At 40.2% G+C, this 16,949-nt stretch overlaps 2 protein-coding genes across 5 annotated transcripts in view; one reads left to right on the top strand and one right to left on the bottom strand.

Annotated features, from left to right (window-relative positions):
• unc5a (unc-5 netrin receptor A) overlaps positions 1–4,569 on the top strand; it is a 217,989-nt gene extending 213,420 nt beyond the window's left edge. Inside the window, exon 16 of the mRNA XM_018746522.2 lies at positions 3,966–4,569. Within this exon, the coding sequence (XP_018602038.2) occupies positions 3,966–4,131 (166 nt within the window). The 3' untranslated portion in view covers positions 4,132–4,569. The remainder of the gene's footprint in view (positions 1–3,965) is intronic.
• Positions 4,570–12,976: 8,407 nt separating this feature from the next.
• Positions 12,977–16,949, bottom strand: part of pdlim7 (PDZ and LIM domain 7) — a 66,575-nt gene continuing 62,602 nt past the window's right edge. For all 4 annotated transcript variants that reach the window (XM_018745139.2, XM_018745304.2, XM_018745222.2 and 1 more), the window contains 2 exons: positions 14,237–14,352; positions 12,977–14,009 (listed from right to left, as the gene is read on the bottom strand). In XM_018745139.2, the coding sequence (XP_018600655.1) occupies positions 13,923–14,009; positions 14,237–14,352 (203 nt within the window). In that variant the 3' untranslated portion in view covers positions 12,977–13,922. The remainder of the gene's footprint in view (positions 14,010–14,236; positions 14,353–16,949) is intronic.

Genomic DNA, 16,949 nt, shown 5'->3' with positions numbered 1-16,949 from the left:
GTGTAATCCTTTTTTCTGTGCAAGCAAAAAGTAGAGTAATATTGAATTTCCATCGCTTTCTATACAGTGTGAAAGAGATGGTACCACTACCGGTGCCTTTTAGCACAGGATGAATCTTCTTACATTTAATTCCTTGAGACAAATGGTTTCAGGTTCAAAACATATGATTAAATACCAAAAGCCCTGTTAGATGCAGCTGAACTGGCATTCCATAAAAAGCCTGCACACTGGCAGGTGGGATGTGTTCGCATTAGGCCTTCCTTCACTCGTTCCTGTCGGTGTACTGAGAAAAGGTATACAGTACGAAGCATATGTTCTCTGGGATATCTCTTCTCAAGCACAGGCACTGAATAATTAAGCTGGTTAAGGATTTAAGTGCAACCCAGTGGGAGTACCATCTCTGAACTCTTGATGCTCTAGGCAGGGGAAGAATTGCATAAGGTCTTTTCCATTGTACAGTACTTGGTCCATTTTAGGGCTCTCATTTATTTAGTTAGGTACTGAAGTTAAATACTTTGCCATTATTTCTAACACACACACACACACACACACACACACACACACACACACACACACACACACACACACACTTTCAGAACCGCTTGTCCCATAGAGGGTCGTGGGGAACCGGAGCCTACCCGGTAACACAGGGCGTGAGGCCAGAGGGGGAGGGGACACACCCAGGACGGGACGCCAGTCTGTCGCAAGGCACCCCAAGCGGGACTCGAACCCCAAACCCACCGGAGAGCAGGACTGCGGTCCAACCCACTGCGCCACCACACCCCCCTATTTCTAACATATAATGCTAAAAATATTTGTTACAGTACTGTTTAAAATTAATACAGAGATTGCAAATTAAGCAGGGGGGCATGGTGGTGTAGTGGTGCAGTGGGTTGGACTGGGTTCTGCTCTCCAGTGCACATTGGTCTCGGGTTTTGTGGCAATGATCGGTGTTTACTTTGTATTTCTAAATTGAATTTAATTTTAATGACGCTCGAAAATTGTAATTGTTTTTTCTTCCACTACCAGTCTTCATTTATATTGCCAGTGCTGGCTCAAATTTAGAGACAGGCAAAAAAATTTTCAAAATGTACATATGCAAATTTCATTCACAAAAATTTTCTATCAAAAACCTGTTTAAAGAGTGCCCAAAAATCTTCAACAGTAATGTTTTTGCATCATTAATGCATTGAAATTTGTGATGTTGAAACGGGGAAAATATTATTTCCAAGGATTCAAATGAATTTCAAGTAATAATGGGGAGAAAAACTGAGTGACCTCTCAGTTAAATACTTTCTGAAAGGCCTCTGTAATGAACTGTTTTCAGGTTGCTCACAGAGACAAAAAAAACGTTCATCTTTTTTTGGTCTGTTTAGTTTTATATAATATAAGGTGGTTTCTTATCACCCAGAACAAAAATATACATTCATTTGACTTTGGTAGTTTTTAAAATATGAAACTGTGATGTGACAGGAGTTCCTTTCAAAGATGCTCTTGCAATATGACATTCTGAGACACATGGAGGCATGCAGGGAAAGTGCTATCCTGCAGTGCAGGAATGGCAACAGCATACAGGTTTCCTCCTTACAGGTAAACCTTTTTAAGGTTTTACTTTCCATTAGGATACTTGGAAAGAAAATAATAACCCAGCTGTATCAATTTAGAAAAGATTTCTACACAAGATCTCAAGACCTTATCAAGATGTTATTAAAGGCAAAAGGATTTCTGACATGATTTCTGACGTGATTTACACCTCTTCAACTTTAAGATCTTTTAACCAACAATACTTATGTGAAATTTGAATCAGTTATTTTTAGGCAGAATAATTAAAAATAAAAACTTTAAATGCCTTGATGAAATAAATGTATACTTTGTAGAAGTACCTTTTGATTAGTCTCAAATGGATTTTGCAATTTTACCCAATCTTCTTTGCAGAAGAGTAAAAGCTCAGTAAAATTCTGAAGGGATGTCCTGTTCAAGGCTTCTTTAGCTCAGTCTAAAGTATACTGAAAACACACAACCCCACAGCATGATGCTACCACCACTATGCATAACGGTAGGTGCAATGTTATTTGGATGACTATCTGTATTTCGCTTTATGCTGAACAAGTCTTTTGGAATTAAGGCCAGTTCTACCTTTGTGGCAACGGACTATGAGACACTTTCCCACATGATTTTGAGAGACTGAATAGGTCTTTATGCATAATGTGCACATTTTGTAACACATTTGCATTTGGATATGTCTGCATTAAAACCTAAACTTGATAGGGTGACAAACTGTGTTGGATACTTTTTTGTGAGAAATTGTTTCCAGCTTGCCACTCTATCCCACAGCTCAGACTAGTGGATAACAAGCAAAATGGTTGTAATATGCTGGGAGTGGTAATAAAATCCTATAGATCCTTTGAGATTGCCATTGGCCTCTTGGTAGCCTCCCTGATGACCTTTCTCCTTATCAATCATGAATTTTGGAAAGTCATCCTGATCTTCTAAACATCCTAGTGGTCTCATATTTTCTCCTTAATAATGATCTTCACAATGTTTCATGATATGTGCAATGCCTTCAGAATTCTTATATATCACAGTCCTGATTTGTGCCCTTTGATAAGATCCTAAAGATTCTTATGAGCCGTAGCTATCTTTGTGCTTTGCTATGTAGAAACCCTGAGGGAAATCTTTCATGTACAGCTAATTTTTTAGGGCGAATCAGAACCACTTCACTTGATGTCAGGTGAAGGCAAATTTACCTTTGCCCATGATATGGAATGTGGTTTCTTAAATGTGAAAACACAAAGGGTGTGTACATTTATGTAACCGATTTACTGAAAGTTTATTTATTTATTTGTCTATTTATTTTAGTAAACAACAATTATCAATTTAGCTTTCATTTAATCTATTTACAAGATCTTATTAAGGGTCAAAAAGTTGTGATGTGACTTGTCTTGATTTTAGCATTTACATCAGTGTAAAGGTGTGGAGACTTTTGATATCACTCCATCATATATCAAATAAATATAAGAGAACCAATGGGTAGCCTTGACCCCTGCTGTTTATCCCCTTCACTCCCAAAATACTTTTTTCCTCAAAGTAATAAGGGCCACATTTAAGAACGCTAAAAACTCCAGATGTTTGAAGAACAGAAAAATGCCATTAGATCGAAACAAGCCTTTGTTGAATTTAGTCTGGAGGCCTCCTCAGGTACCACAGCAAGCACAGCTTCTACGGCATCAAATGTGCTGCCAGCAGGGGTTACTGCTTTATTGCTATTGATCAGGTTTGATCCCGGAGGTTTCGGTAGATAGAAAAAGGTCACATCCTATCTGAATATCACTGCTAGAAAGATATAGGGCTTACGGCAGTTTGTGTACCTTTTCCAGGCACAGGAATTGTTTAATCCGTCTGGGTAAACACCGTCCTTCCTTTGTAATCCTGTAAACATTATTGCCTCATAATGCCTCTCCTGAATAATTTCTTATTAATGCAAATAAATAGATGGGGGTGCGGTGGCGCAGTGGGCTGGACCGCAGTCCTACTCTCCGGTGGGTCTGGGGTTCGAGTCCCGCTTGGGGTGCCTTGTGACGGACTGGCGTCCCGTCCTGGGTGCGTCCCCTTCCCCCTCCGGCCTTACGCCCTGTGTTGCCGGGTAGGCTCCGGTTCCCCGTGACCCCGTAAGGGACGAGCGGTTCTGAAAATGTGTGTGTGTGTGTGTGTGTGTGTGCAAATAAAATAATGCAATAATACAGTTTCTTGTTTTAATCTGTAAAGTATATGTTTGTGTAAAACTTTTCTTACAGTCTTACAAAGCGGGCTTTTTTATTCCAGCATTTAGCTAGCAGCCACTGAATAATAAATGCTTACTTTCATTCGTTTTTGAAAAACAATCCTGAAATGAATTTGCAAACAATCAGGAATGAACCAGCCTTGCACTGAATGTAATGTTGTTTTCCTCCCTCTGTGTTTCCCAGGCACCTCAATTTCTTTGCATGCAAAGCCAGCCCCACCTCAGTGATCCTGGACTTGTGGGAGGCCCAGCATTTTCACAGCGGCAACCTCAACCAACTTGCTGCCGTCATGGCGGAGATTGGCAAGCAGGAGGCCATGATCTTTCTGGTAACAGATGGGGAGTGCTAGCCCAAGAAGCATAGGACGAGGAGGGGACAGCTGAGTGTGAACAGAGAACACACCGATGGGAGGGGGTGAGAGGTGTGGGAGCTGGAAACCCCCCCTTTCCCCCACCACCCCTCCACCTAACAGGAAACAAAAACACAGGGTTCGCAATCCATTTCCCCATTCCCTCTTTACAAAAGAATTCAACCGAAATGCTCACAAGTTCCAGCAGAGTCAACTAGGGTAATTATTTTGAAAAGGTGTTGTTATCAAAGCAGAACTTTTTTAGTAATGTAGTTTTTGTTAAAAAGAAAAAAAAAACAAGAATATATTAAGCAAGATTCTTTCTTAATGGAAAATAAGTGTATTGCATATCCATCCTGCTGTTCACAAAGATGCAAGACTTGGCTAACAACACCTTGGGGATATTTCACAGATCCGAGTCGTCCTGTGACCTCTCAAGAGAGCCATGACTGATCTTTCCTTAGGCTTGAAAGACCTAAGGTTAGGACCCCTTGCTCCAAATTTGATCAAAGCTCAATATAAAACCATATAACCTTTCCTAAATAGCATTGCCATTTGAAACTGTTTTCACACTTCAACTCTAACTGCTGAATCCAAGAACAAGACAATGTCTGTAACCCAAACTTCACCTCTGTAAATTGAAATTATTATTCTTTTGGCATTCAAATTAGAATAACACATTTGAGAAAAAACTTCTAACCATAAATACATCAACTGCAGTGCAATTCTGGGGCTATAATAAAGTACACTGTAAAAATATCCCATATTCCATGGATCAAAGTCACCCCGTATCATAACGTGTGTGTAGATGTGATACGTCTGAAATGCAGATCATGAATATTCAGTTGGCAGAGTGCAAATTTCATGAGAATTATTATACCGTGCTAGTTATCTGATGATGACCATATCTACAGTTTATCACAGGCTGGATTGTAGACCCTTACAGTGAATAATGTAATTTCAATATGAATGTAAAAAATCTACTTTATTTCATACAGTGCTGATTGTTTGCACTTTCTGTTTCTATAAACAGGAAATATTTGTGATCGCCTGTGCTCAGGAAGCAAAATCACTGAAGTTACCTGGGACTATACAAGTTTTTCCTAACTATATTACAGTGCCAACTAACATATCCCTCCCGATTAAAAACCAGCTTTGCATTCTGGTTGATGGGCAGCTTTCACCATTTCATGTCTTCTACTCTTGGGTTTCATCAATAATGGTTAAAATTGCAAAAATAAATACAAATAGGCAACTGTCACCCAACTGTCACCCAAAGAGTGCTTGTATTTCACAATAAGCCATAGTGAGAAGTAACAGGTATGCGCATGGAAGCGAGCAGTCGACCAGGACACGCATGTTCAGGGCACTGAGCTGAACTGTAAAAATGACTCAACTTCATGATGCGCTGTAAGATAAATTTAATATCCACCAGCAAGAAATGAAGGGCTTAGAACCACATAAAAATGTCTGTGTTGAACCCTAACTGGATAGAGTCACATACTGTGTTGGTGAAGTCTTCGCCATTAAATGGCAAGTAGTGCTCTCTCTCTTCCTGATGGTTTTCACGCACCTGGGAGACTCTGACTTTGTAAGTTATTGTGAATCAAGACAGTGCGAAATGCACATAAAGTTTATAAAGTTTAAAAAAGCCTCATTGAGAGGATTCTGTTCTATAAATTCTTAGATACTTACAACTCTATATAATGATTACTAATAATTGTGGAACACTTGGAGGAGCCTCTTAAACACAGACAACACGTTGGTTAAGTGACAGCAGGAACCGTAGATATGACTCTGAAGGCAAAAGCACAGCCCCTTTATTTGCCAGCTTAACATGCAGATTCTGCCAACATTATCATTTCTGTCATCTTTTATATGAACACATTTGGCATTTGACATCATTTGTCATCATCATTTCATGTTCATATTTTCATTATTGTTATGAAAGCAGAGCCCACAGTTCTTTTTTTTTTTTTAACCCCTTGATGTAGTGTGATGTATATGGTATTCATTGTGTACATCAGACAAACTTTGAACATGTTTTATAACACATTAGTCAAAGACTCGCAGTTACTTTGCGTGTGAAGTAGTAAGGTGTTAATTGAACGTACAGTATGTTGCGAACAGTTCATCTGTACTCCACATTTAGCCACTGTGTTCCATATCTGTAACTCTGAACTCCCATGACATTCACATCATCGCATGTAATAAGATGATCACTGAAGCAGATATGAAGACATGAACGTTCTGTCAACTTCTGTCAGCTATAATTAGGAATATTATTTTAAAATGCCCATAATTTTTGTCTCGTGAAAAAATCGGCCCTTAGTGCTAAACCCCATTAGTTAGAATTATTAACCAGTATATTAACTACTATATGCAAATAGCCCTACTTTATGCCTTGAGTGATGTTTCGGAGGTGATGAGGGTCTGTGAAATATTCCCCATTTTAGAAGCTTTACCCAGTGGCCCATGATGCATGTTAGTAATGTGTGTCTTTAGGTTGAGAAACACCAAATTGACAGCTGTTTTTTTTTTTTTTTTTTTTCCTGGAAAATGGTTAAATGCAGTCAAAGTGGCTTGAGTTTGTTATTTTTAAAAACATATAGCCAGCAAGAGTTGTTTGAATTTCTTTTCTGTCCCACACTAACTGTAAAGCTTGTTTAGGGCCTTTCATGTGCTCTTTCCTCTTTTATGGGAGTATTTATTGCAAAAGTCACTCACACAGTTTAATGATTTCATTTCCTTTCATTGCTTTTAAGGTCCCAATACAGCTCTCTCGTTTTTCTTTTCCTTCATTTCATAAAAGGAAGATATGAGAGCAGCTTTTGGAGAAGACTGCTTTCTTCTTTTGAACCTGCTGTAGCAAGCTATTTCAAATTTCATGTTATCATCGGATGCATTGTTTGCTTTTTCTGTATTAAAAAACTCTCACTTTCTAATGTAGCTTTTTGTCTTAGGGCATCTATCACACTTATTATTAGAAGTGCAAATATTATCAAACCATTTTTATGAATATGAATTTCTTTTTGATTGTGTTATTTCTTCAGGGACATTGTGTATTATATAAGAACACAGCCAGAAGGAGGGAGGATTGTAGACTCGTGTCTTTGACTGCATTATCAATAATTCATAGAAACATTAAGCATGGAAGAATGAGAAGTGTCACACTGGGCATACATCTCCGCACGATCACTGGAGCAACGTTTCTTTCATTTCACCATGGAATTAAGTGTAAATCTTAACTTTGTTATTACAAACATCAGATGAGGTTCTGGATTTATTGCCACTTAGTTTGGATGCATTTTGTTTCTGTACAGTGTCAACTGCCTAGACACACACACACACACACACACACACACACGTACACCCTGTGTGGAGTCAGGTAAGACACTTAAGAGGCGTTCAGTTTGCTAATCCAAGGTGCAGTCATTTCTCATGAATACAAATATCAACCAAAAATTCAGATGACTTTCCTTTTCCACCCATTATCTTTTTTTATTTATTTATTTTTTAAATGTTTATTTTATCAATGTAATTTTTATGCAACTCCTTCTTTTGGCTATAGACACAGAATTTCTTATCTACTGTAGCTAGAAGAGTTTGGTGAAGCCAGTTCTCCACTGTTCAGTCCATACGCACTTTAGGGGGCACTTCTTTAGTTAGTTCACGCTGATGGTTATTCACTTTAGGTCCGCAGGCAACAGTGTGTTTTCACACTGTAAATTAGCTTCAGTGTAAAACTTCAGACTATTGGAAATGTCTGTGCACACACACTGTATGTACTTTTATTTGTCAAAAGGAATCAGAACACGTAAGATTTTTAAATTATTTTTCAGTAAATGCTGTTTATTCTTTTCGCTCGCCTGGCTTTCTCTTCAAGTTACATAGTCTCTGAATATGAAATTTTTAAAAAATTCAGGTAAAAACTGTCAATAGAATAAAATTTTACCTGAGTAAAACTATTTTTGGTGTCTCCTAGTACAGGAGAATATTTGTATATTGCTACTAACTTTTATGCAATATATAGTGTTGAAAGGCCACACTGTAATGTTGATGTTGCACAGCATAATACAGTTACAAATACAGTTAAAAGTGATGAATGGTGGCATTCAAGAGCAAAGAGCAAAATACAAGGTTGATATCCTTGATGGTTTTGTTGCACCTGAATATAAAAGAAATTCTGTCTTGAATGAGTCCCTTTGTGCAAAGCAGTCACGTGAAGGACTGAAGCAGCAACTTTACTTGGGTACCATGTTTGTCTCTTTAGTTTCCACAGTTACGTTCATTGTTTTCCAAGTCCGTGTGTTTATATGTGAAAATACGTGGGAAGAAATAGCCAGAAAGTAAAAGTGATTTGCAACTAATGCCTATTTTCGATCTTGTTAATTTTCAACGGAACATATTAAAGCACTTGCTTTACTGATCTGTGTAAATAAATACTTCTGCAAATCAACAGGATGCTGTCACTGAACATTTCTATACAAAGTTGGTAACCAAAGTTCTATGAAACAACATCCATTCCATGAGTCAGTTTGGAGTCGTCTCCTGGTCACCTTGTAGCGTAATACTCTTCTGGGAATTACAATGTAAACGTAAACTTGGGGATTAGTACCTGTATGATGCACCTACCACTGAATTCCTCCAAACACCAATACGTAATCCTTCATAACCATTGACATCTGTCAAGATGGATTATAACTCATCCAAATTATTTTACATTTGACTATCATGACAGCGCTTTCATGTCCATCTTTTTACCAGTGTTAGACCTTAAAAGTTCTTGTAAAGACCTGTAAATGCTATTTTATTAGAAAGTTGTAACCAAAAAAAAAGATTAAAAACTGGTACAGTGTTTGTCAAAGCATAACCTGTGAAGTATTTGCCTACTGTTCATTGGAGAAATACTGTTTTATGAATTATTTCTGCTGTGTTAAGGGTTACTGCTGTTTTGACAGGATCTTGTGTACCTTTCTTTTGTATTATGGTCAACTACATAATCGTTTGCCTGACACAGTGCTTGAATATTTCTGAATTAGTATTACTTATAGGTGAATTAATTAAATGTAAACCACAGATTTCTCCCCCACTCTACCTGGGGAATGCTTAAGCCATAGAAAGGAAATTTGCTAAAAATGTTGTATGTGTTAATCGCATCAATAAAAACACACACACACACAGACACACAAGTAGAAATGCACAATACAAGTTAACAACAACACTGCTATTGAATCTAGTCCAAAGCAAATTTTAAATTCATAAATTTTGGTTTTTCATCAGAACACTAAGTAAAAAGACCCCATTAATATGAACATATTCCATGTATTAGAAAGCCTAAAGCCCTTAAAGTGCACAAGGGCACACACACATTTGTCAACTTGTTGATAGCATTCCACACAAATGCTGTAGCTACTTACAAAGACAGTTTAAAGGGGGGGGGAAGCACTCTTTCCAAGAATTTTCGTATCACACCTTTTAACCACTGGAAAGTAATAGCCAATCGATTTCCAACTGTACATTTTCTCAACCTCATTCATAGTTGATCTGTGTAAAGAATGTGTGAGTTTTTTTTGACCAGTTGCTACTTTTTCTGAACTGAGACTAACCTGTATTTGTGAATGTTCTTTCTTAAATCAAAATTTTCCTTGCCTTTCTGTAAGTCAAAAATGCTGTATTTATTACATGCCACAGCTTATGCAATTGTACTATTTTTATTTTTTACTTTCCCTGAAATGTAAATTTCATGTTATGTGCAAGTGGAAAATCATCTGTTAAAAGGAGGTTTTCTGTGTTTTTTTCCCATTTTGTTTTTGACAATACTATGGATTTGTGGGTAGAATTTTGAAAATTTGTTTCTAAGTGCATTCAAGATTTTACTTGGCCTTATGTATATATATATGAAATTTCAAAAAGGTATGTATAGTAATTCAACTTGAAATTGATGTAAATAAATTATATATTGTTAAAAAAAATATACATATATATGTGGACAAAATCATTTCTGTTGTGGTTATATGCTGTCTGTGGCAGCACTGGGGAGAGAACACACCCAGTAAGACCTCAGGTGACAATAATAATAATAATGACTTTATGAGGACCATTTCGGCTTATAGTTACGTTGTAACTTCCCCACAATTCCGAAAAGACTGGGTCAGTCTGCCATGATAAAGAACAGCCAATAAACATTTGGAGAAATTTCTTTTTTCCCAATCAACACCGCTTTGTGTGTTTGTTTTCCAGTTAGTTTGCTTTTTCTCGTTCACTGTACTTTAAATGGACTGAAGTTCTCAGTATTTCCTACCCATACCTCTTATATATAGCAGTTCAAAAGCAGAACTAGACCATTTAAATTAAAAAACACAGCTTTAGAGATGTCAGATCTAAACTGCTGGTAGGGGTAAAGTGGATGTTTTTTTTTTTAAAAAAAAAAAAAAAAAAAAAAAAAAAAAAAAGTTTACTCCAGAAGACACTGAAAGGGTTTTTCAAAATTTCTGATGAAATACAGCACTGTACATATATTTATGGACATATACCTGTATATGTATTGTAAGTCATTATGTATGTTGTGTATGAATGGTGAACAAACAATATTAGACAAAAAGCATTTAAAATAGAAAAATATCTATTTTATCAAACGACTGTAAACATAATGAAGAATGAAGTAATTACGTAGTTTAAAAAAAAAAAAAAAAAAAAAAAAAAAAAAAAAAAAAAAAACAGGTAACAAGGTGACTGGCCCAGTGAACAATTCACATTAATTAGATTTTAGCAGTGAATGGTCACAATGCACAGCACAAGCCACCATATTGAGGGGACATATGAACTAATGGCACCAGAGAGCTATAGACAATGAAAATTACAAAAGTTTATTTGAAACAATCCAATAATTTATTTTAAAAATGCTTTGTGTTGTTCACTTGCTTTTATAGATAAAACATTAATACCCAGATTTGAATCCACATCCAAAGCCATTTCCCAGGAGGAGTACCAACCCACTGATGACATGCAAAAAAAAAAAAATCCAAGCAACTGTTTATCATTGTAAACTTGTTTATTAATTAACAAATGTTTTCTTTTATAACAAATTTCAACTGTTTCTGTAAAAATATTTGAAACCACATGACTACAGCAGGTTTTGTGTCTAACTGTATATTGGTAAAAAGCTGAGAAAGGCACTTAGACTGTTGCATACATAGTGAACAAAAATAAAATACATTATATTTGGATGATGCATTTTGGAAGGAGAATTTTGACGGCGCTCACAGTTTGGCTTAGAGCAGGGGTGTCAAACTCAGACTGTCTCTCCCACAATACCAGCCCCACCCCATTTATTTATTTGTTTTAATTGGTCGAACTATATGTAGTGCAATATCAAAGACATTTATTTTAGGCCACTACTGTGCATTTCTTAAAATACTCCCGAAAGGTATGGTGTTTTTTCCTATATATGTGCTGTATATACAGTATAAACGAAGAAAAGGCTGGTTATTCAGGTAGTGTGCGGAGCTGTTAGAAGTAAAAAGCAAAAGCAGTAGTGTGTACATGACAGCCCTCTGTGGACTGAGTCTGACACCTCTGGCTTACAGATTTCAGAGAAATTCTGCTTATAATTACTACAAAAACAATGCCTACAAATCTGGATAGCAAAACACAGAATGTTGACATCAAATCCCTCTAAGGAAGATGATTTCCAACTGCACGCAAAGTCATCACATCGAGTCCCTCTCAAAGTAGCCTAATACAAACCAATTGTGTTAAAACATCTTTCAGTTCACTGATGTAGTCATTCCTTTGTGAACACATCAACAAAAGTACTTTCACTGGATCTGCTTGAGACACACTGGAGAACAACTGCCATTGCCAGTGTCTCAAGAGTGTGCAGTAGTAGGCATGTATCTTCAATCTCGAAAGGACACACACAGCAACTGCAGAGAGTATCTGCTCCCTGTCCGGCTCAAGATGGGATCTTTATGCTACGCTCAGTTACACGTCAACACCCTGAAGAAGTGGTTGGGAAAACTAAGAAGGGGCAGGATACTTAATATTGCATGCTGGGCAGCATTTCAATATAATGCGGGGGTTAAAAAAAAAAAAAAAAAAGTAAATGACAAAATACGAGTGAAGAAGAGAGGGGGAAAGGGACACATTTAGTAGTGAATACATGTGTAAACTAAATTAAACTTTAAAATATGGTGGAAGGATAGATACAAAGCTAAACAATTTATTGTAATTAAAAATACTGGGATAATACACTTTGCATTTATTAATTGTTACGGTCGATTTAAATATGGACAGAAAACATCTGATTCATTCAAATGATAAAGAAATCCATTAATTTAGAGTTCATAAATCAAGTGACCCTTGAAATCCATTTGACATATAGCAATCAGTATTACATTAGACCTTTTTAGCTTGTCCCTTTGATTAACAAGTTCATATTTTTTTGATATTTAGTGTCTGGGACAAGTGCACCTCATTGCATGGATTGCTCCAAAACACAATTTCAGTGCTAATGTAATGACTCTTCTAGATGCATTTTAATTCTCTTATGGATCCCATTACCAGAGTTGTATTAGTAAAATGTTATTCAGAACAACAAAAATGGAATGCAGAATTTCACCAAAAAAAACTATAAAAGCTATTAAAGAGAATATTTTAGTCTTTCTACAGATGGAGTAATGGTATTTGTGGGAAAGCAGAAGAATAACAGCAGTGATATATAAAGCTGTAGCAACAAGAAGTGATGGAGACCACCAAGGCTGTCTTTGTAAACTCCTAATGTCAGTACGATGTCACTAAACATAAGGAAAAAAAGACATAACTTTATTGGTATTAATTCTTGCCCATTTCCAGGTCAGTTTTTTTTTTTTTTTTAAACAAAAAAAGGCACATATGGACCTTCAATAAACATGTACTGTCAAACATGATATACTTGTACCTAATGTTACGAAAATGTGAGTTATGAATCTTTGAAGATTTCCCAGTTTGTTTTTAATTGCACTTTTTTTTCCACCGTGCCATTTTTTAAAAATTCATTGTTGTAGAGTGAAGACAGTCTGTATTTCTTCAGGCCACCATTAGTTTGCAGCAAAACACACTCGGAACGGAAAGCCAAACAGAATGAAAACAAAGTAGCACAGGACCAATTTTGTTTAGAACAGCTACATCCGACACTTTACAGACTCCCGAGTGAATAGACACGTGACTATTAGACTTTTTTGACTGAAAACTGAAAGTGACCATATACTTAATGTTGTCAAGTCACTGCATTATTTAGCTTTTCTTAATTGTGTGCTCATGCTTGGACTTCCACATACCTTCTGTTAAAACCGACTTCCGGTCCTAACTGTGTTCGCAAATTGAGGTACAAAATTCACCACATTATCCTAAAACAGGCACCAAGTGTAGCCGATTCAACATGAAATCCACAGGGACAATGACTGTAAATAAGAACTGAAGGACTCTAAGGACTAAAATATTTTAAAACAGTAAATGTGATTTTGAATTGAAGGTAACATCTTAAATGGCTCATCTGTGAACAATACTTTGATCAGCAAAGGCAAGGGGCACTGAGTGGTTCTGTCCTACAGAGTGTAGGGTAGGGTGTGTCACAAAGGGTTAGGGGTTAGCAGCCCCACCAGTGTGGAATGTGAAGTATGTGATATGATGAGGTGAGACCAGCGACTTGTCAGCAACATTGTGTTGGGCGACTGCATTGGATGAAGGCAGTGCTGCAGGTTGAACCAGCACATCGCCACATTCCCTGCAGCCTTAAAGGGTTCCAGCATCTACACGGTGGAAAATGCATGGCCTTTACATAGGGGCTTGTCCTTCTTGGAGTAAAATGTCTTCCCTTCCAAATTGATGTGGCAGATCTGCAGAGATGCAAAAGGAGCATATGAGCAACAGCATGAGAACTCAGTGGAGAACTCTCACTGGAGATGTCAATAAAGAGGTCAGCTGGGATCAGCTGACCTTTACTTAGTCCTCAGACACACATCTCAGAGGATAAGTCCAAGTGCAGGAGTCTGTGATACTATTTTGCACGGTGTGTGTGAGGCAGATGGGCTGAGGCCGCCTCTGGTGAATCACAATGACTTACAGCACAGACAAAGCAGGTGTCGTGCCAACTGTAGCCGAGAGCTTCTAAAAAGCGGTCACCGGTGTCAATCTTGAAATCACAGCCATGACACTTAGTGCCAAACATCTTCTCATAGTCTGTGGAGAAGAGAGCAAGCCCACATTAGAATGGATGGGAGCATTTTGCACAGAGCGTGGAAGAAAACAGGCAAAATGTTCCTTAAGAAATACAACGAAAAATAACCACGGTGAGATAGAATTCAGTGGGTAGGGCAAATCAGAGAAGATTAAATTAACGGTCCAGGCTTTTCACAATTTAAACCTGGTAAGTAAGAGGCCTTTGAGGGAGCACTTAAGGCAACTGATTTAGAGCACATTCCAACAGTGCTGAGGCTGCAGCGTTTTCATCGAAACACAACCATTATTTATAATAAAAGCAGGCACAGCGTGTGCGTGCAGGTCACACTAAATGTCCAGTATGTCTTCAAGCTAAAAGGGCCTGCAGAAATCATGGAAGCACTCATTTCAAGAAATGCCATCCATCCATCTTCCTCCGCTTTTATCCGGGGCCGGGTCGCGGGGGCAGCAGTCCGAGCAGAGTCCTCCAGACTTCCCTCTCCCCGCACACCTCCTCCAGTTCCTCTGGGGGAACCCCAAGGCGTTCCCAGGCCAGCCGGGAGACATAGTCTCTCCAACGTGTCCTGGGTCTGCCCCGAGGCCTCCTCCCAGTGGGACAAGCCCGGAACACCTCCCCAGGGAGGCGTCCAGGAGGCATCCGGAACAGATGCCCGAGCCACCTCAACTGGCTCCTCCCGATGCGGAGGAGCAGCGGCTCTACTCCGAGCTCCTCCCGGGTGACTGAGCTCCTCACCCTATCCCTAAGGGTGCGCCCAGCCACTCTGCGGAGGAAACTCATTTCTGCCGCTTGTATCCGCGATCTCATTCTTTCGGTCATGATCCAGAGTTCATGACCATAGGTGAGGGTAGGAACGTAGATCGACCGGTAAATTGAGAGCTTCGCCTTACGACTCAGCTCCCTCTTCACCACAACAGACCGGTACAATGACCGCATTACTGCGGACACCGCACCGATCCATCTGTCAACCTGCCGCTCCATTTTTCCCCTCACTCGTGAACAAGACCCCGCGAGATACTTAAACTCCTCCACTTGAGGGAGCAACTCCCCCCTAACCCGGAGGGGGCAATCCACCTTTTTCCGACTGAGAACCATGGCCTCGGATTTGGAGGTGCTGATTCTCATCCTCGCCACTTCGCACTCGGCTGCAAACCTCTCCAGTGCACGCTGTAAGTCTTGATTCGATGAAGCCAACAGGACCACATCGTCCGCAAAAAGCAGAGACGAGATCCTGCGGCCACCAAAACAGACACCCTCCGTTCCCTGGCTGCGCCTAGAAATTCTGTCCATAAAGATAATGAACAGAATCGATGACAAAGGGCAGCCCTGGCGGAGTCCAACATGCACCGGGAACAGGTCTGACTTACTGCCGGTAATGCGAACCAAGCTCCTGCTCCGGTCATACAGGGAACGAACAGCCCGTAGCAACGAGCCCCGAACCCCATAATCCCGAAGTACCACCCATAGGATGCCACGAGGGACACGGTCGAATGCCTTCTCCAGGTCCACAAAACACATATGGACTGGTTGGGCAAACTCCCACGAACCCTCCAGCACCCTAGTGAGGGTATAGAGCTGGTCCAGTGTTCCATTGCCAGGGCAGAAACTGCATTGCTCCTCCTGAATCCGAGGTTCGACTATCGGTCGGATTCTCCTTTCCAGTACCCCGGCATAGACTTTCCCAGGGAGGCTAAGGAGTGTGATCCCCCTACAGTTGGAACACAATCTCCGGTCCCCCTTCTTAAAAAGAGGGACCACCACCCCGGTCTGCCAGTCCAGAGGCACCGTTCCCGAACTCCACGCGATGCTGCAGAGGCGTGTCAGCCAAGACAGCCCTACAACATCCAGAGACTTGAGAAACTTGGGGCGGATCTCATCCACTCCCGGAGCCTTGCCACCGAGGAGTTTTTTGACTACCTCAGCAACTTCAGCCAGGGTAATGGACGAGTCCCCCTCCGAGTCCCCAGCCTCAGCTTCCTCTACGGAAGGCGTGTCGGAGGGATTGAGGAGATCCTCAAAGTACTCCCTCCACCGCCCAAGGACATCCTCAGCTGAGGTCAGCAGCGCACCACTTCCACTGTAAACAGTGTTCGTGGAACACCGCTTCCCCCCTCTGAGTCGCCGGACAGTTTGCCAGAATCTCTTTGAGGCCGACCGAAAGTCTTCCTCCATGGCCTCGCCGAACTCCTCCCAAGCCCGAGTTTTTGCCGCGGCGACTGCCAGAGCCGCGCTCCGTTTGGCCCGTCGGTACCCGTCAGCTGCTTCAGGAGTCCCATGAGCCAGCCAGGCCCAATAGAACTCCTTCTTCAGCTTGACGGCATCCCTTACTTCCGGTGTCCACCACCGTGTTCGGGGATTGCCGCCGCAACAGGCGCCGGAGACCTTATGGCCGCAGCTCCGAACCGCCGCCCCGACAATGGAGGCGCGGAACATAGTCCATTCAGACTCGATGTCCCCCACCTCCCTCGGGACCTGGTTGAAGCTCTGTCGGAGGTGGGAGTTGAAGACCTCTCTGACAGGGGCCTCCGCCAAACGTTCCCAACAGACCCTCACTATGCGTTTAGGCCTGCCAGGTCTGTCCAGCTTTTTCCCCCGCCAT

This window comes from Scleropages formosus, chromosome 13 (genome assembly GCF_900964775.1).
Source record: "Scleropages formosus chromosome 13, fSclFor1.1, whole genome shotgun sequence".
Classification (NCBI taxonomy): Eukaryota; Metazoa; Chordata; class Actinopteri; order Osteoglossiformes; family Osteoglossidae; genus Scleropages; species Scleropages formosus.
Note: the sequence above shows the minus strand (reverse complement) of the source record. Positions and strands in the feature narration are given on the sequence as shown.